The sequence below is a fragment of the Myotis myotis genome, unplaced genomic scaffold (genome assembly GCF_014108235.1).
Source record: "Myotis myotis isolate mMyoMyo1 unplaced genomic scaffold, mMyoMyo1.p scaffold_m19_p_3, whole genome shotgun sequence".
Taxonomy (NCBI): Eukaryota; Metazoa; Chordata; class Mammalia; order Chiroptera; family Vespertilionidae; genus Myotis; species Myotis myotis.
The window spans coordinates 74,649,911-74,664,429 of record NW_023416335.1 but is presented as its reverse complement, the minus strand read 5'-3'; the positions used below and the strand labels follow the sequence as shown (position 1 = coordinate 74,664,429).

The following is a 14,519-nucleotide window of genomic DNA, read 5'->3' as shown; positions in this document are numbered from 1 at the left end:
GCTGGGCTCCATAGTGAGTGCCAACGTGCCAATCCCCCAAATACGCAGCTGCAGTGGGATTCGGTTGAACATGACACAGGTCAGTGGTTTCCGGTGTCTGAATGCAGCCCTGGCAATACATCCAGAAGCATTGTGTGATGCAGGTGCACGCTAGAGGATTAGCACTTCAGAGCTGCGCTGTTTGCCTATTGATAGTGCTATAATAACTTCCTTTTCAACATGGGCTCTCTACCTATCACACGCAGATACAATGGCATTTCACGACCGAGGTAAAATCGGGAAGCCAGATTTGTAGTGCACCCACCTGAAAATACATGTTTGTCTCACAGCATTTTCGTTGTGTACTCTGTTTCTAAATTCTGACTTTTTATGGGCAATTATTGGGAAAATTATATTTCTGCAGACTTAGTGTTTCATCATTATTTCACTGCTGGTGGGAGCAGGCATCCTCATACAGTGACAAATGAGCATATTGCAATAAATGCATGATTCCCCTCACATTAGGAAATAAAGGAAGCAAAAAGACGTCCCCCATCTGTGTATTTGTGTACCAGTTTCTTGATTAGTAAAACAACATAGATCCCTGAGCACAAGTAAGAAACACAGGAAATACAATGCAGTAGATGAAATACTACTTAGCTAAAAAAACGTGATTGGTCCTCAGATGTGACTTTTTTCCTTATGATTCCTTCCCTTCATAAGGTACTACACCAAACTTATTAAAATTGTGCTAATATTAAGGCTGGCAGGCATGTGAACACTAGCAGGAAAAAAGGTGTGTGATAAAATTGTAATGTTAGGGTACTCACTTCTTTTTATTCTGATACAGTGGGGAAAAGTTTTGAGAAGCTTTCTGACACTGTCTCTGGAAAGTGAAATTCTTACCCCTCTTAGAGTCAGATGGAGTGAAGTCAGGTTTATTTTTAACTAATATGCTAGTAAATGGGACATAGAAGTCACAAATGGAAACGATTTGAATGAGTCTAGATTGGAAAGGTGCTATTTTAATGGAATGACTCGCCCTATCATAACAAGGGCGAGGGGCTCATAGGATGGCAAAGGGTAGTAAGTAAATTAAACAGCATCACCAAAAAAGGGGAGAACTGTTGGTTGCAAAAGTGTCAGTTCACAGGATGTTGCAAATTATATCAACTTACTGAGACATTCACTAGAGCTTTGTTGGACTGTATTCTGATGAGATCTCTATTTTAGTATTGATGTTTTCTCTCTGATATGTTAGGATTTACTTGGGTAAATCCCAATTTGTTGTGTTTATAGGGAAGTGTGTGTGTGCATGTGTGACGTTGTGTGGTGTGTGTGTGTGTGCTGAAGAAGAAAAAGGCAATAAAAACAAACTGCTGTTACACCATTAGAGCCTTTTAGTAGGAAAAGTAGTATAAATGAACTGCCAGTCTGCGTTCTGGGCTCGTCTGTCTGAGGGGAGATAATCTGCGATGGGTGCCTCGTTTACATTCTGTAGAGTTAACCTCCAGAATGCTTGTTTCAGTCATAAGTGGAGATGTTTTCTGCTGCCTGCTTTTCTAGACAGCTACTTAGGTGTTATGAAAGCTTATGTTAGTGAAAAAAGAAAACTCGAAATAAAAAAGAAAAATGAGAACAAATAAAAAACGGACTTCCATTTATAGAGTTGTCTACTTGGAAACAATGGTAATTTTAAGATGCTGCTAGAAACATTAACAACCACAACAACACTAACAGAGGAGCATAATTCCTATGTAAAGCAGAAATAAAGCCATTTTGTTAACAGCAATTAAGCAGAGAAAACTCTCAGATGTCCTTCGCCCCTGGCCACAGCACTTTAGAGCTTGCTCATTCATGCCCTGACTTACAGGTTTTGGTTTTCACATTTCTAAGACACAATTATTTCCTCATTATAAAAATTAAGTCAGATGCATATCTGAAGTTCTAAAGATAGAAACTATATGTGTGTTTTCAGATGTACAAATGTGTGGGCTCCTGAGGCAGAAAGCAAGTTTGAAATTAAGCAGAGGAAATCCTTTTTATGTTTTCTAATATTTCCCTAAGTGGTAACAAATTAGTTGCCAAGTATCTCTCTTTGGGTGGTGTGGTTTAGTGTTCCCAAGACTGGGAAAATAAACTTAACTTCTGATTTGTGATAAATTATCGCCTGAGAATGAGACAGATTAGAATAAAGATGTAGATTTACTCTGAAGTAAGAAATTTCATGGACTGGTTTCTGGACATGTCTCCTTTGCAATGAACACCACTGAGTCATAACATGCAAGGAGTATTACCCATTGTTGAAATGGCCATGCATTCCTAAAGATATGGTGATTTTACAACGTTAAAATCACACTGTAAGCATTAAACATGGTGTCCTTTATGGAAGATTGCTAAAATCCAATAATTCAAGAGCAGATCATTTGATGTATTGCCTAAATATTTTTCCTTACATACACATAACTTCTTCAATGACAGTTATTTTGAAGATATATTTGGCACAACAGGATTCCTTACCTACCATCTCTAAGATTAAGTTATTAAACTGCTTAATCTACATTAAAAAGAGAGTGCTTGCAGCCCTCCTGGTGTGGCTCAGCGGCTGAGCATTGACCCATGGGCCAAGAGGTCACTGGTTCGGATCCTAGTCTGGGCACATGCCAGGGTTGCAGTCTCGATCCCCAGTAGAAGGTGTTCCGGAAGCAGCCAGTTGATGTTTCTCTCTCATTGATATTTCTATCTCTCTAGCCCTCTCCCTTTCTTTATCTGTAAAAAAAAATCACAAAAAAACATACTTTAAAAAAAGAGAGCTTTCAGATATGTCAGCCAATGTGAATATGCATATTTCAGACATCTTTATGTCTAAATCAATTTGCATTGTATAAAATTCTAAAATCAGAAGTAGTCAAGTTGTTGGGCCAATGATAGATTTTAGATAAAAAGAGTTATACATATACATTCATTCATTATATATGTGATGCTTTATATATAAATATTTATATTTTATATAGAGAGAGTATCCAAAAATGTAAACACACACGTTGAATAGTTATAAAGGCAGTGTTTATTAACATGTATTTCATTTTCAAAATTGAGCTATCAGCTGTTAAAGTGCATATACATTTTTTGGGACACCATATATTTATGTTATCACTCATATTATGAATATAAAACATTCTTGTATGTTGTAATGATTCACCTGTACATTGCTTATGGCAATTATTGATAGTTAATTTTCAGAAATGCATTAGTTATGTATTTGAGTTTTCAAATTTTATCAGGACTATATCTATCCTGTGAAAAGCTCAATTTTCTCTCACACAGAAATAAAGATGTGTGTGTGTGTGTGTGTGTGTGTGTGTGTGTGTGTGATATTTATGGTATAGAGTGAACTGCAATACTGTAGTCATTTGATTGACTTTATATCATTTGAAAAAATATCTTATAAATTAAGATGCAAAATTGAACTATTTAGGATGACAGTATTTAGATCCCTCCCTAAGGGAGATTGTGCAATAGTCAAATGGGGCTATATGACTACAGAAAATTATTCTTAAGGCTAAATTTAATGCTAAATAAGTATTCCAATTTATCTGATAGTCACATGATTCTTCAGACAATCATACATTTTAAAAATTAGAAATTGGAAACTTTTTCTATAGGCAGAACTGTCTAGATTTTTAGCTGTTGGACTTCAGAATTGCTTTGTCTTTGCAATATAAACATGCTTATTTCTCAATTTTTCTCATATGCATACCATTTGGATTAGTCCATTTTTCTGGTAGAGGGTGAATTCTGTTGAAGAGAAATCATGTTATATTGAGTAAAGGATTAAAATAAAAGTAAATAATTCCCTTATAATCTCAGATTGCTCCAGAAGACAAAAGTAAATCTTGGATCAATTATTTTTGCTTTTATTTGTTCTGCCCAGTGCCTCTAAAATTGTTTTCTGATACAAATATTTGTTTTTGGTTACACTCACTTATGCAAATAGGGGCAGTCTTTTATAATTTGCTTTAAAAAAATCCTATAGGTTCTAATTCAATATATCTATTCTGGGATCCATTTTCTCTAAGGTGCAGAAGTTTACCTACATTTATAGTTTTAAGGCTTGAGAAAACACTCAACAGTATTATTCTTTATTATACACAGGTTATTGAGGGGATTTTGCAAATATATAACAAAAGATACACATGGCAGAAATCCTCCTAATGCAACTCCCTTTCTTTAAAACGTTTCCCCCTCCTCTACCCTCTCTGCTTCCCTCCTCTGCCTCTCACCCTTCACTTAGCTTCTCTTCTTCCCTTTTTCTTTTGTTTTTTCTTTTTGGTCTAGCTAATCATGCATTATGTGTCTCTTTTCTGTACCAACCTATTTATCTTTTTATTGATGTTACTTCAAAAATAATTTTACTATCATAAATTCTTATTTGACCCCTGCAGTTATTGTTTACTTTATGCTCATACTTTCTGCTGTTAGTGCAAAAGTGTCCCTTCTATTTTCTTCACTGTCTGTGAACTGCTGCCATCAAAATTGCAGCCTAATCACAAGGTGAACAGCTTATAATGTATCACAATCAATACTCAAAATTTGCTCCCTAGGATGTGACATGAAGGAGTCAAGTAAAAAGCTGCAGATTTTCAGCAGTAAAGTGCAAACAATCATTTTATGTTGAAAATCAAGGTCGATTTTCACTTTCATATATCTGCATTATTCTATCACTTTCACTCTCTTTTTAAATCCATATTGAATTTATTCAGTGTTAGGCTATCCAAATAGCTGAAATTGAAGGCCAGTCACAATTGGAATATAAAACTATGTTATTATGTTTCAAAGAAAGTGTATGGATTGCAAATGAATTTTTAAAAAAATTTGACTCTAAAAGATTCAAAGGTATCACCAAGTGAAATAGGTAGTAAAGTGTTCTATTGTATTTTTGGAGGACAAAATTGGTTGAATGAAATAATACCTTTTTTTCCTAACACTTACTGGCACATATATGGAAGTATTATTTATGATTCCCATTCAGAATAGGTAAAGAAAATAGATACCAGATATTAAACTTTTCAGGATATTTTTTTCTATAAAATTTCTTTTGTACTTTAAATCTATACAGGAAGGCATTTTAGAAAATGTTATGTTTCTGGATCCTTCTGCTTCTCTTTGTGTTCATCTGCCCAACAATTTCATGTCAGATAATATTTGAGTCTCTGGGTGAAAGATCAGTTGGAAACTGCATTTCAGCATACTTACCTGCATTACATACTAAACTTAACATATTTAATTTGCTCACAGGTAAATATATTTTAAAAAAACATGACAAAACATGAAATACCTAAATACATTTCAAATGTTTCAAGTGTTAATGATACATGCTAAGTAATGCCACAGTATTTTGTTCTGTCATGACAGTATTTAGATAAGTTTAAAAAATGTTTATGTCATAGGAAATTATTTCATCTTAAAATCTTCTGAGATAAATCAAGTTGTATTGTATATATTTTTTTTCTTTTTTGGAGAGGGAATTATTTATATGTTTTAAATATGAATTCAGATTTTATTTATGGCTTTGAAAAGTAACTGTATAAATTTATCTATGCTATTAAATTTGCTTCTCCGTATTTTAAATATCTTTCATGTGGACAGTTTTCTCCTTGCACATGACACTATAAATTTGTCGAGATCCTCACGCGTCAATTTAGTGACAACCCCAAGGGTTCTTAAATGTGTAGGGAATTCTATTCCCATCACACAGAGGTAAATTGTAAATATCCTCTCCTAAAAAAAGTTTCTGATTTAAAGGATCATTAAACATTAAGGGGAATAGCTATTTTAGATGAAAAGGACAACTAGGGAGAGGAAGTTCAAAGTTATAGTTTAAAATATTGGGGTCATGGAAGTATGCAGCTGTTCTCATAATGAAGAAATTTTCTTTCATGTTTTCCTGTTCAGCATCTTTGAAATAAAGGTCATTAAAAAAGCTTTATTTAGATTATCTATATTTCTATGAAAAAAAGAGAGAAGCAAAAATTCTCACAGAAAGCAGGCAAAAGAGAGAAGCAAAAATTCTCCCAGAAAGCACTATCATTCAAAATAGGAAATCATGATTTGTCATTCACTCTGAACTATATCTGTTGACTAAAACCATTTTCACCTACTTACACCAAAAACAAAAATCTAAAGTGAAAAAAACTGATTATATGATCCATACCCGTATCTAATAAAATAGAAATGTGCACTTTTTGACAAGCTTATTCATAACACATTCTGATAAAAATTTCCATTTGCTACTCTCAGCAGGAAAAATAGGCTTTTAAAGGAAAGCTTTTATTTTATGCTGTCACCAAAATAACAATTACAAGGAAAATAGGGATAAAACATTTAAAAATAAGCTTAGGACTTGTTATAGAAGTCTGCAATCCAGTTTTTGCCCTGTTATCTGGTTTGAAAAATTAATCCGAGTAATCCTCTTTGAAGCTCACTGTTTCTAGGATGGGTTATACAGAACAAAGACTAACTGATGTCCCAAGGACATTAGTTTTCAGTGTTGTTCTATTCTACTGAGAATGATTCTCCAATGGCCACTTTTTCTTCTTCCCAGGCTATGGGAATTCATTAATATCTAGAGACTAGACTTAAATAAAACCATTGTCTCAACCAGCAGGTTTATGCAACCATCCTGAAATGTTTTAATTATTGTTTTCTTTTCCTTTTTAATTAAGAGACCAGAGGTCAAGCAGGCCCACTGAGAGCTGAGCGGAGCCTTGGTAGAAATGTAAAGGCAACTCTAATGATGGGACTTGCTGTTTTTTGTCTTGCAGAACCAGAAGAGTGCATTAATTGCACAGATGAATGCCGAGTGCTTGGTCATTCTGACAGGTGTTGGATGCCACAGTTCCCTGCAGCCAATCAGGCTGAAAACGCAGATTACCGCACAAATCTCTTTGTACCCACAGTTGAAGCTAATGTTGAGACTGAGACTTACGAAACTGTGAATCCCACTGGGAAAAAGACCTTTTGTACATTTGGAAAAGACAAGCGAGAGCACACTATTCTCATTGCCAATGTTAAACCTTATTTAAAAGCCAAACGTGCCCTGAGCCCTCTCCTCCAAGAGGTGCCCTCAGCATCAAGCAGCCCCACCAAGGCATGCATGGAGCCTTGCACCTCAACGAAAGGCTCTCAGGATGGTTGCGAAGCGAAACCAGGAGCCCTGGCCGAAGCAAGCAGCCAGTATTTGCCCACTGACAGTCAGTATCTGTCGCCCAGTAAGCAACCAAGAGACCCTCCCTTCATGGCTTCCGAACAGATGGCAAGGGTCTTCGCCGACGTCCACTCCAGAGCCAGCCGGGATTCCAGCGAGATGGGGGCCGTTCTCGAGCAGCTTGACCACCCCAACAGGGATCTGGGCAGAGAGTCGGTGGACGCGGAGGAAGTCGTGAGAGAAATTGATAAGCTTTTGCAGGACTGTCGGGGAAATGACCCTGTGGCTGTGAGAAAGTGAGAGGAGGAAATCAAACAACAACAACAACAACAAAAGCATTGGCATTTTCTGATCTCTTCTGTTGATGTAAAAATGATCCCTCCTGGTGACAACCTGGTTTAGAGGGATGAAGAGACCAATGCTGCTTTAAGGCTTTCCGTGAACATCTGAAGTGCCCACAAGTATGTCCTTTTCACTGCTATTTTTTTTTTTCAGAGATAACAATGGTTGTGTTTTGACCAAACTTATATTAGGACAGAATTGATGATGCTCAAAGAGGAAAGAAAAACAGAGAAGAAAAAGGAGGATGAGGAGGCAAGATACCTTTTGACCATCTGTTAGGAGGTATGCGTGGGAGAAGTGAAGTGTTCCTGATCACTGTAAGACTGTCCTCCGTGACTTACGCTGACTCCACTGTTTACCTATAAACCCCGTACAAAGCAGGGTCATAATGTGTGCTCTGTGGTGGATTTTTAGCAGTCATCACAGGCTTCTACTGAAAGTCCCGCAAAGACCTTGCAGTAGTCCGAGCTACACCAAACATGAATACATATTTGTGGTAAGCATTTCTGTACAAAGTTACCTGCCACACATATCAACACAAAGAACATTCCATATCATTAGTTGAAAAAAAAATTAAAAATACTTGGTCATTTGTAAGGCGCCTCATGTCGTATAAAAGTTAAGTGTAAAAAGATATAGTCCATTTTGTCCTGCACACACACAGACTGATTCACTTCATTAAAAGAGGAGAAAATTTGACGTTTTAAAATTTCTCTTTAGCATTTTAGTGTCCTACAAATATATAAATAATGACGGATATATTTTTAATTTGACCGAGAAAGATTCTGAAAAATAGTTACCATTGAGTAATACTATTCAGAGAAAATTAACATGATTAATGTGTTTTACTTATTTGTGGACACTAAAATAGCTTTGGAAAGGGAAAATGTCTTAGACATACACCAATCACATGATCATTTATATGTGCAAATGTAAGAAGATTCAATGTGTTTACATCAAATGACATATTTTTATTGATTTATTGCAGATTCAGTGCATATGAGCCAAATTGTTGAGTGTATAAGAGCTATATTGTGTATTTTATTAAATTAATATATAGTTGTGTTGCAAAAATATTTGGGCTTATATTGTAAATGGCAAGTGTTGCCTCAGTAGCTGTCGAACTCTATGAGTTTTGTTTTTTCCTGCTTCCTTTTCCCCATGGAGTGTGGGAAGCAGTGCCTCAGAGCAAAGTCTCTTGTTTAATGTATAGTCTACCAAGTACTACAGTACATAATCTGTTCAAAATGTGTTTGAGTGAGCCGATGGAGCTATATGAAAGGTCAAAAAATACATCTGTCAGTCATGGTTATGTGCAAGTCCTTGTAGAAGCTTTTATTAAAGTCATGCTAAATCACACGAATGGCATTGTACCAATACCTGAAATTTCTTCATGTTTTCTCAATAACATACAGTTTCTGCCTCTGTAGATATCATACTGTTGATTGGTTTTAAAAGTATCTTATGTGGTTCAAGATGTGTGTTCCCATTGATTTCAAAACCATGAAAAATGCTTTAATGCATGTGTGATACCAGCCCTGGTTATTTGCATTGTGTAGTGTTTTTCAAGAGGCCTGGGTCTCAACAGAATGTTTTCCATTTTTCTCAATGTTCTTCTGCCCCTTTTTATTGGTGTCCTTTGAGAAAAATACACCTATTCCTTCATTTGCTTGCACTTTTTTTCTTGTGTCATTTAGCAAGTTTCAAACTTACTTCCATGTGAGGCTAGGAAACCTCAAATTTCAGGAATTGGGAAAAATAAAATTAGCACTTGCAGAAGTAGCAGCAGATGGGAAAATGCCTTGATTGACATTTTCCTTCAGTGTTAAAATTTTTTGGCATTTTACAGCTTCATGACAAACAGCTTCCAGCCCATACCTTAGAAAATGTGGTGCTGAGTTAAATAAAGGCTGTTTGTGCACTGGAGCAGAAAAATGCATTATTTGCAAACTGGTGGAGAATTCTGTGCCTTCTTTTCTGGCCACCACGCCAGTGTAGAAACAGCATAAATGTCATAAAATTCCTAGATTAACAAAAACAAGAGTGAAAACAAACACTGAACTGAATTAAGTTTTGTAATTTTAAACCTCAATGAATTCAACTGAAAATATTTCCCTCAAATGCTGTCAAGATTTTAGACTGTACCTCCTTTGCAAATTGCTTTGAAAGGAAGAGTGAACAACTCCCATCAGCCTTATTCTCTGGAGAACTGTATTTGGTTCCTAGTAGCAGCCTTTCCAAAGCTCTATTATTGGTTTTTATCATTTGTAAATGTTTAAATTAGAAAAGAAGGGATCTTGTACATGTGAAACCGAATTGACTGTCTATATTTTGGACAATTTATGTATCTGAAATGTGTTGTCTCTGTTATATGATGTTACTTTTTGCCAGGAGACCACAGGTTGATTTAGCTTGATAGCAGACATTTGATGGATTTCCATTTAGTCTTACCAAGTGTTGCTTCTCTCTTACTAGACAGATAGCCACTTAGTAAAATCTAAGGCAGTATGTAAATGACATAAAAAAGAGATTAGGGTTTATTTTTAAAACATTCTTAACTTTGAGTAACCAGTTGTTCAATTTAGTATATGTGTCTGAAGACATTACAATGCTATAAGACTTTAAGAATTGGTGTGCCAATGTGTGAGGGGTTTCCCTTTCGGCTCTCTGTCACCAGTGATTTACTAGTGTTAGCTGTTTAACACGTTATCTGCATTTAGTAGTGGTTGTTTATTTGCAAGTTGGTGGTAATTCAGCAGTCAGGATTCTAAGCTTTTATAACTGAATTGAGGGAATCTTGCTCTTCTTCATGCTGGCAACTACCTTTATCACAGACCTCTGGTGCTCGACTTCCAAGGAAGTCTCTGAGATGCCAAAATCACCCTTTTGGGGAGCAACTTGCTCTAAGAGGTGACACACAATCCAACATCGCTGTTTCAAGGGGTTTCAGCATCATTCAGAATATAAAAAATTAATTCACGTCTCCATTTACTAACCCTCAGAAAAACTCCACACATTCAAAATGAATACTTTGATGATACTTTTCCTTTTAGGTTCTTAAATAACTGATGTCAAGCACAGAATAGTAATTTATATGAATTTTCATAAGAAAGTCAAAGTTTTAAAAATTGTTTACTGATGAACTAAAAAAATCAGTAACAAAATCTTTCCATAACATGCTAATGATGAAAGATCTTTTCATCAAAGTTAAAAGTAGTAAGAATCAGTGTTAGTTATACCTATACCAAAGTAAACATTAAAGAGACATTTCACACAATTTCAAACAATGCTTTCATATTCTTTCTTAACCTGACATCCAATTGCAGGCAATATACAAAGATTGGCTCACTGCTCTATTAATTAATTGAATTCCTGATTTGGCAATTGACTTGTTTTTTTTTTTCCTAAATTAGCAGAGATCTTGTAAAATATGACTTCCCTGTAAAAGATCTAGGCACTGCTCGATTTAAAAAATGACACCATAAAAATATGGTCATGTAGTAAGAGAACAGTATGCTTTATTAGAACCAGGTTAAAAACTGTTCATTGCCTAATGGAGTAGAAGTTGCTGAGGTCAACTGGGAAACTGAGGTCTGGCATAATATATGCCCACTCATCATTGTCTAATTATATTATATTATTTTGACAACAGACAGCATTTATTAGAGCATTAATTCAAATGAGAGTTTTGGCTATCAAGATGTGTTTTGAAACATAATTGAATGAGACCTGATTAAAGGCTGACTTTCCTGGCCCCAGTGTTTTGCAGGTTGGCTATTTCCATATATCAACTCCATCACACCATAAGGTTCTTAGCTGCACCAAGTGATTGGTGAACAAAGACAACAACAAAAGCAGCATACATTTTATGGATTTATCTCAATGCTATTATTTAATGGCTGTGTTTATGTGACCTATCTGGAAAATGAGGACTCCGAATAAAAAGCTATTACTAATAGTGGCATTGCATTCCCTTGGATTCATTAACACACAAGTGATGTGTTACACACTGCATGCCCCAGGGACCCTGGTCATAATTAATTTGGAAAGCAACTGTGGCAGCACAACTGTTTATGCTAGTTATTTGTTTGCCAGTAAAATAAGATTTTAAAAAATTTTATGTAACAATAATGTCACTAAGCTCTCTCAGAAATGGGTTAACAGTCATCCAGATTGTTTAGATAAGTTGACTAGTCAAATAATTTCCAGGGATTCATACTATAAAGAAACGCGTGGTTTTTAATATTTAAAACTGGTTTGAGGGTAATTTGGTATAAGATCCTACTACTCCAGGATTTTAGAAATAAGCCCTCTCATAATCTTACATTATTGACGAGAGTACATATTTATAAATGACATTTTAAAGTAAAATCATGTTCATCTTAGCAACTTAAAATAATAAGCTTCTCTTCCTACTCATTCAACAAACATCTACTGAATTTCTGTTGTGTGTTTGCCGTGGGCTGTTACGCCCCAGGAGTAAACAGTAAACAGGGATTGATGCCTGGGTCACAGCCTGGTGAGAGAAACAAATAGGTAAGTTCTAATACACATGACTGTTTATAAATTGGATTTAATTGTTTGCATTTTCCTCAGTTACTCCGCAATCTGACTCTCAGTGAGGGGCATCTCCTAAATTACAAATCAACATAATAGTCTGCCCATTTAGATTTTCTTTTAATTTTAATTTTCTTGTGAGGACATAACTTATATCAAGAAAACTGCATTGCTTTTTCATGCTGAAGAAGATGTCTAAGGTTTACAGTTATTGGGATAGACTCCATGGCTTATCTACTCAGTCTTTTGCTCATTTTGTTTGTCGACCTCTCTGTTTCTTTTTCATTGAGCATCACTTAGGTATCAGGTGCTTCACAAGGATGCTGAGGTACGAAGAACTACACCATTACATTTTACCCTCAGAGTACTTATAGTTTGTGCCTACGTGATATACATTACACTAAAATAGAAATTGACCTTATGTTGCCATGACAACATTACTTTTGTATAATGAAAATAAATTCATTCTTAAGAAGAACAAAAGCTACATGCCTATCGTGCCATTCACTGCTTTCAAGAGTGAAATGAGAGCAAGCTGTTCACGGACTCAACTGAACCGTCTGATCAGTGTTGAGAGAGCACTGAGGTGCTGAAATGAAGAACCTACCTGGCCATGCTACAGTCAGGAGGAAGTGATGAATGAAACATATATTACAGGCTTACTTCATGGCAATGAAGGATGGACGTCCCATGAATTAATGTTTATTTAAGTAGGTATGCTCACAAGTTACAATCATTTAATAATTGTAGACAACAACTCTTTGTAAAACATGAACAGAACCCATTCTTAAAGTTCATCAATGTGGCACACAGAAATAAATCAGCAAGTTAATGGACCATCCTCAAACCTCTTCAGTATGTGTTTGTGAGATGGTTGCACGTGGTTCACCAAGGAAATGTATCATTTTCTGCTCATTTTAGACACTATAATACTGGACAAGCCACTGTACATTAGGAATTAAATTATCAATATTCTTAAAAGAGGGTCCCCATTTTTAGTATTTTAGAGTCATAAAACACTACTGGTTTTTTTTTCCAAACTAGTTTAAATGGTAATGAGTATCTTACATGCAAAGATGTATTAAGGGGGGAAGACTTCAGGGAGCATTTGCAAACTGTCTCACACCAGTTTGACATCACCCAATTAGATCAAGAAAACTATTTTATTTTTGTCTTTCAAATGAAACACTTCACTTTAAGAGGAACTTAATATTTATTCCCCTCCTTTTTAAACGCATTAAATTATCTGTAACATTTTAATAAATAACATTTTGAGTATGATTTATATTTAAAAATCTAGTTGCCTGAAGTTATGTTATTCAGTCAAACTGTTCATAATATTGTTTTATGATTGTTAAAAAACAAACATTAAATTTGGAACCCTCTCTCTGTTCACTTTATACAGATTGTCATATTTCGTGGAAAATATTGGCGTTCATCATTGCTTGCATGAAAATCATTCTTACTTCCCTAAGGGTTTTCAGCACCAGGAAGACTGACTAAGAGTTACACAAATATAAATTAATACTGATACATTCTGCTTGTAGAGAACTTTCCAATTTACAGAGCATTTTCACAAAATTATAAGACAGTACAGAGTTAAGGATTCTGAAGCTTAACAAGGCAAGTGCACTTATCCAAGGACATTAAGCTAGGAAACCTTAAAACCACACTGAACTGAAAGTCCTGTTGCTGTGTTTGTTTAAGATTTTGTGAATCTGCAATCTTGTCCTATCTAATCTCCTGCCTCTCTAGTGTCTTACATTTATCATCTGAAAAATTATATTACGCTAGTAATATTCCTCCCCCCATAAATTAAGTCACATCATAGAATTTAGATAGCCTCTATGTTAATTGTTCATAACGGTAGTAAATAAATCTAAAAGCAGAGAATAGGAATGACAGTTTCCAAGAAAATTTAATGACGTAAGAATTGTGCTTCCTTTAAGATTCCCTCAACTTTTTTACCTTAGTGTTATGTTCTCAAAAATATTCTAAAAGGCCCTGACTGGTTTGGCTCAGTGGATGGAGCATCGGCCTGTGGACTGAAGGGTCCTGGGTTCGATTCCGGTCGGGGGCATGTGCCTTGGTTGCGGGCACATCCCCAGTGGAGAATGTGCAGGAGGCAGCTGAATCGATGTTTCTCTCATCAATGTTTCTGGCTCTCTATCTCTCTCCCTCTCCCTTTCTCTCTGTAAAAAAAAAAAAAAAAAAAAATAAAATATATTTAAAAAATATTCTAAAAGGATATTATGAAACATTATTTTTTTCCATCAACCCGATATATTTTCACCTGTAAGCAGTCATAGAGACTTTATGGAATTCCTTTATATCATCATTTGGCATATACTAAACTAATAGGATTATTAATTGGCTTTTTAGAAAAAAATTACATAAACTCTAGTAATATTGAAGATACTTTAAAATATTATAT

General features: G+C 35.3%; 1 protein-coding gene across 2 annotated transcripts in view; it reads left to right on the top strand.

The window, feature by feature from the left end:
• The window catches only part of PCDH17 (protocadherin 17), a 103,960-nt gene extending 90,635 nt beyond the window's left edge, over nt 1-13,325 (top strand). For both annotated transcript variants that reach the window (XM_036300875.1, XM_036300874.1), the window contains one exon: nt 6,804-13,325. In XM_036300875.1, the coding sequence (XP_036156768.1) occupies nt 6,804-7,486 (683 nt within the window). In that variant the 3' untranslated portion in view covers nt 7,487-13,325. The remainder of the gene's footprint in view (nt 1-6,803) is intronic.
• Nucleotides 13,326-14,519: the final 1,194 nt, after the last annotated feature.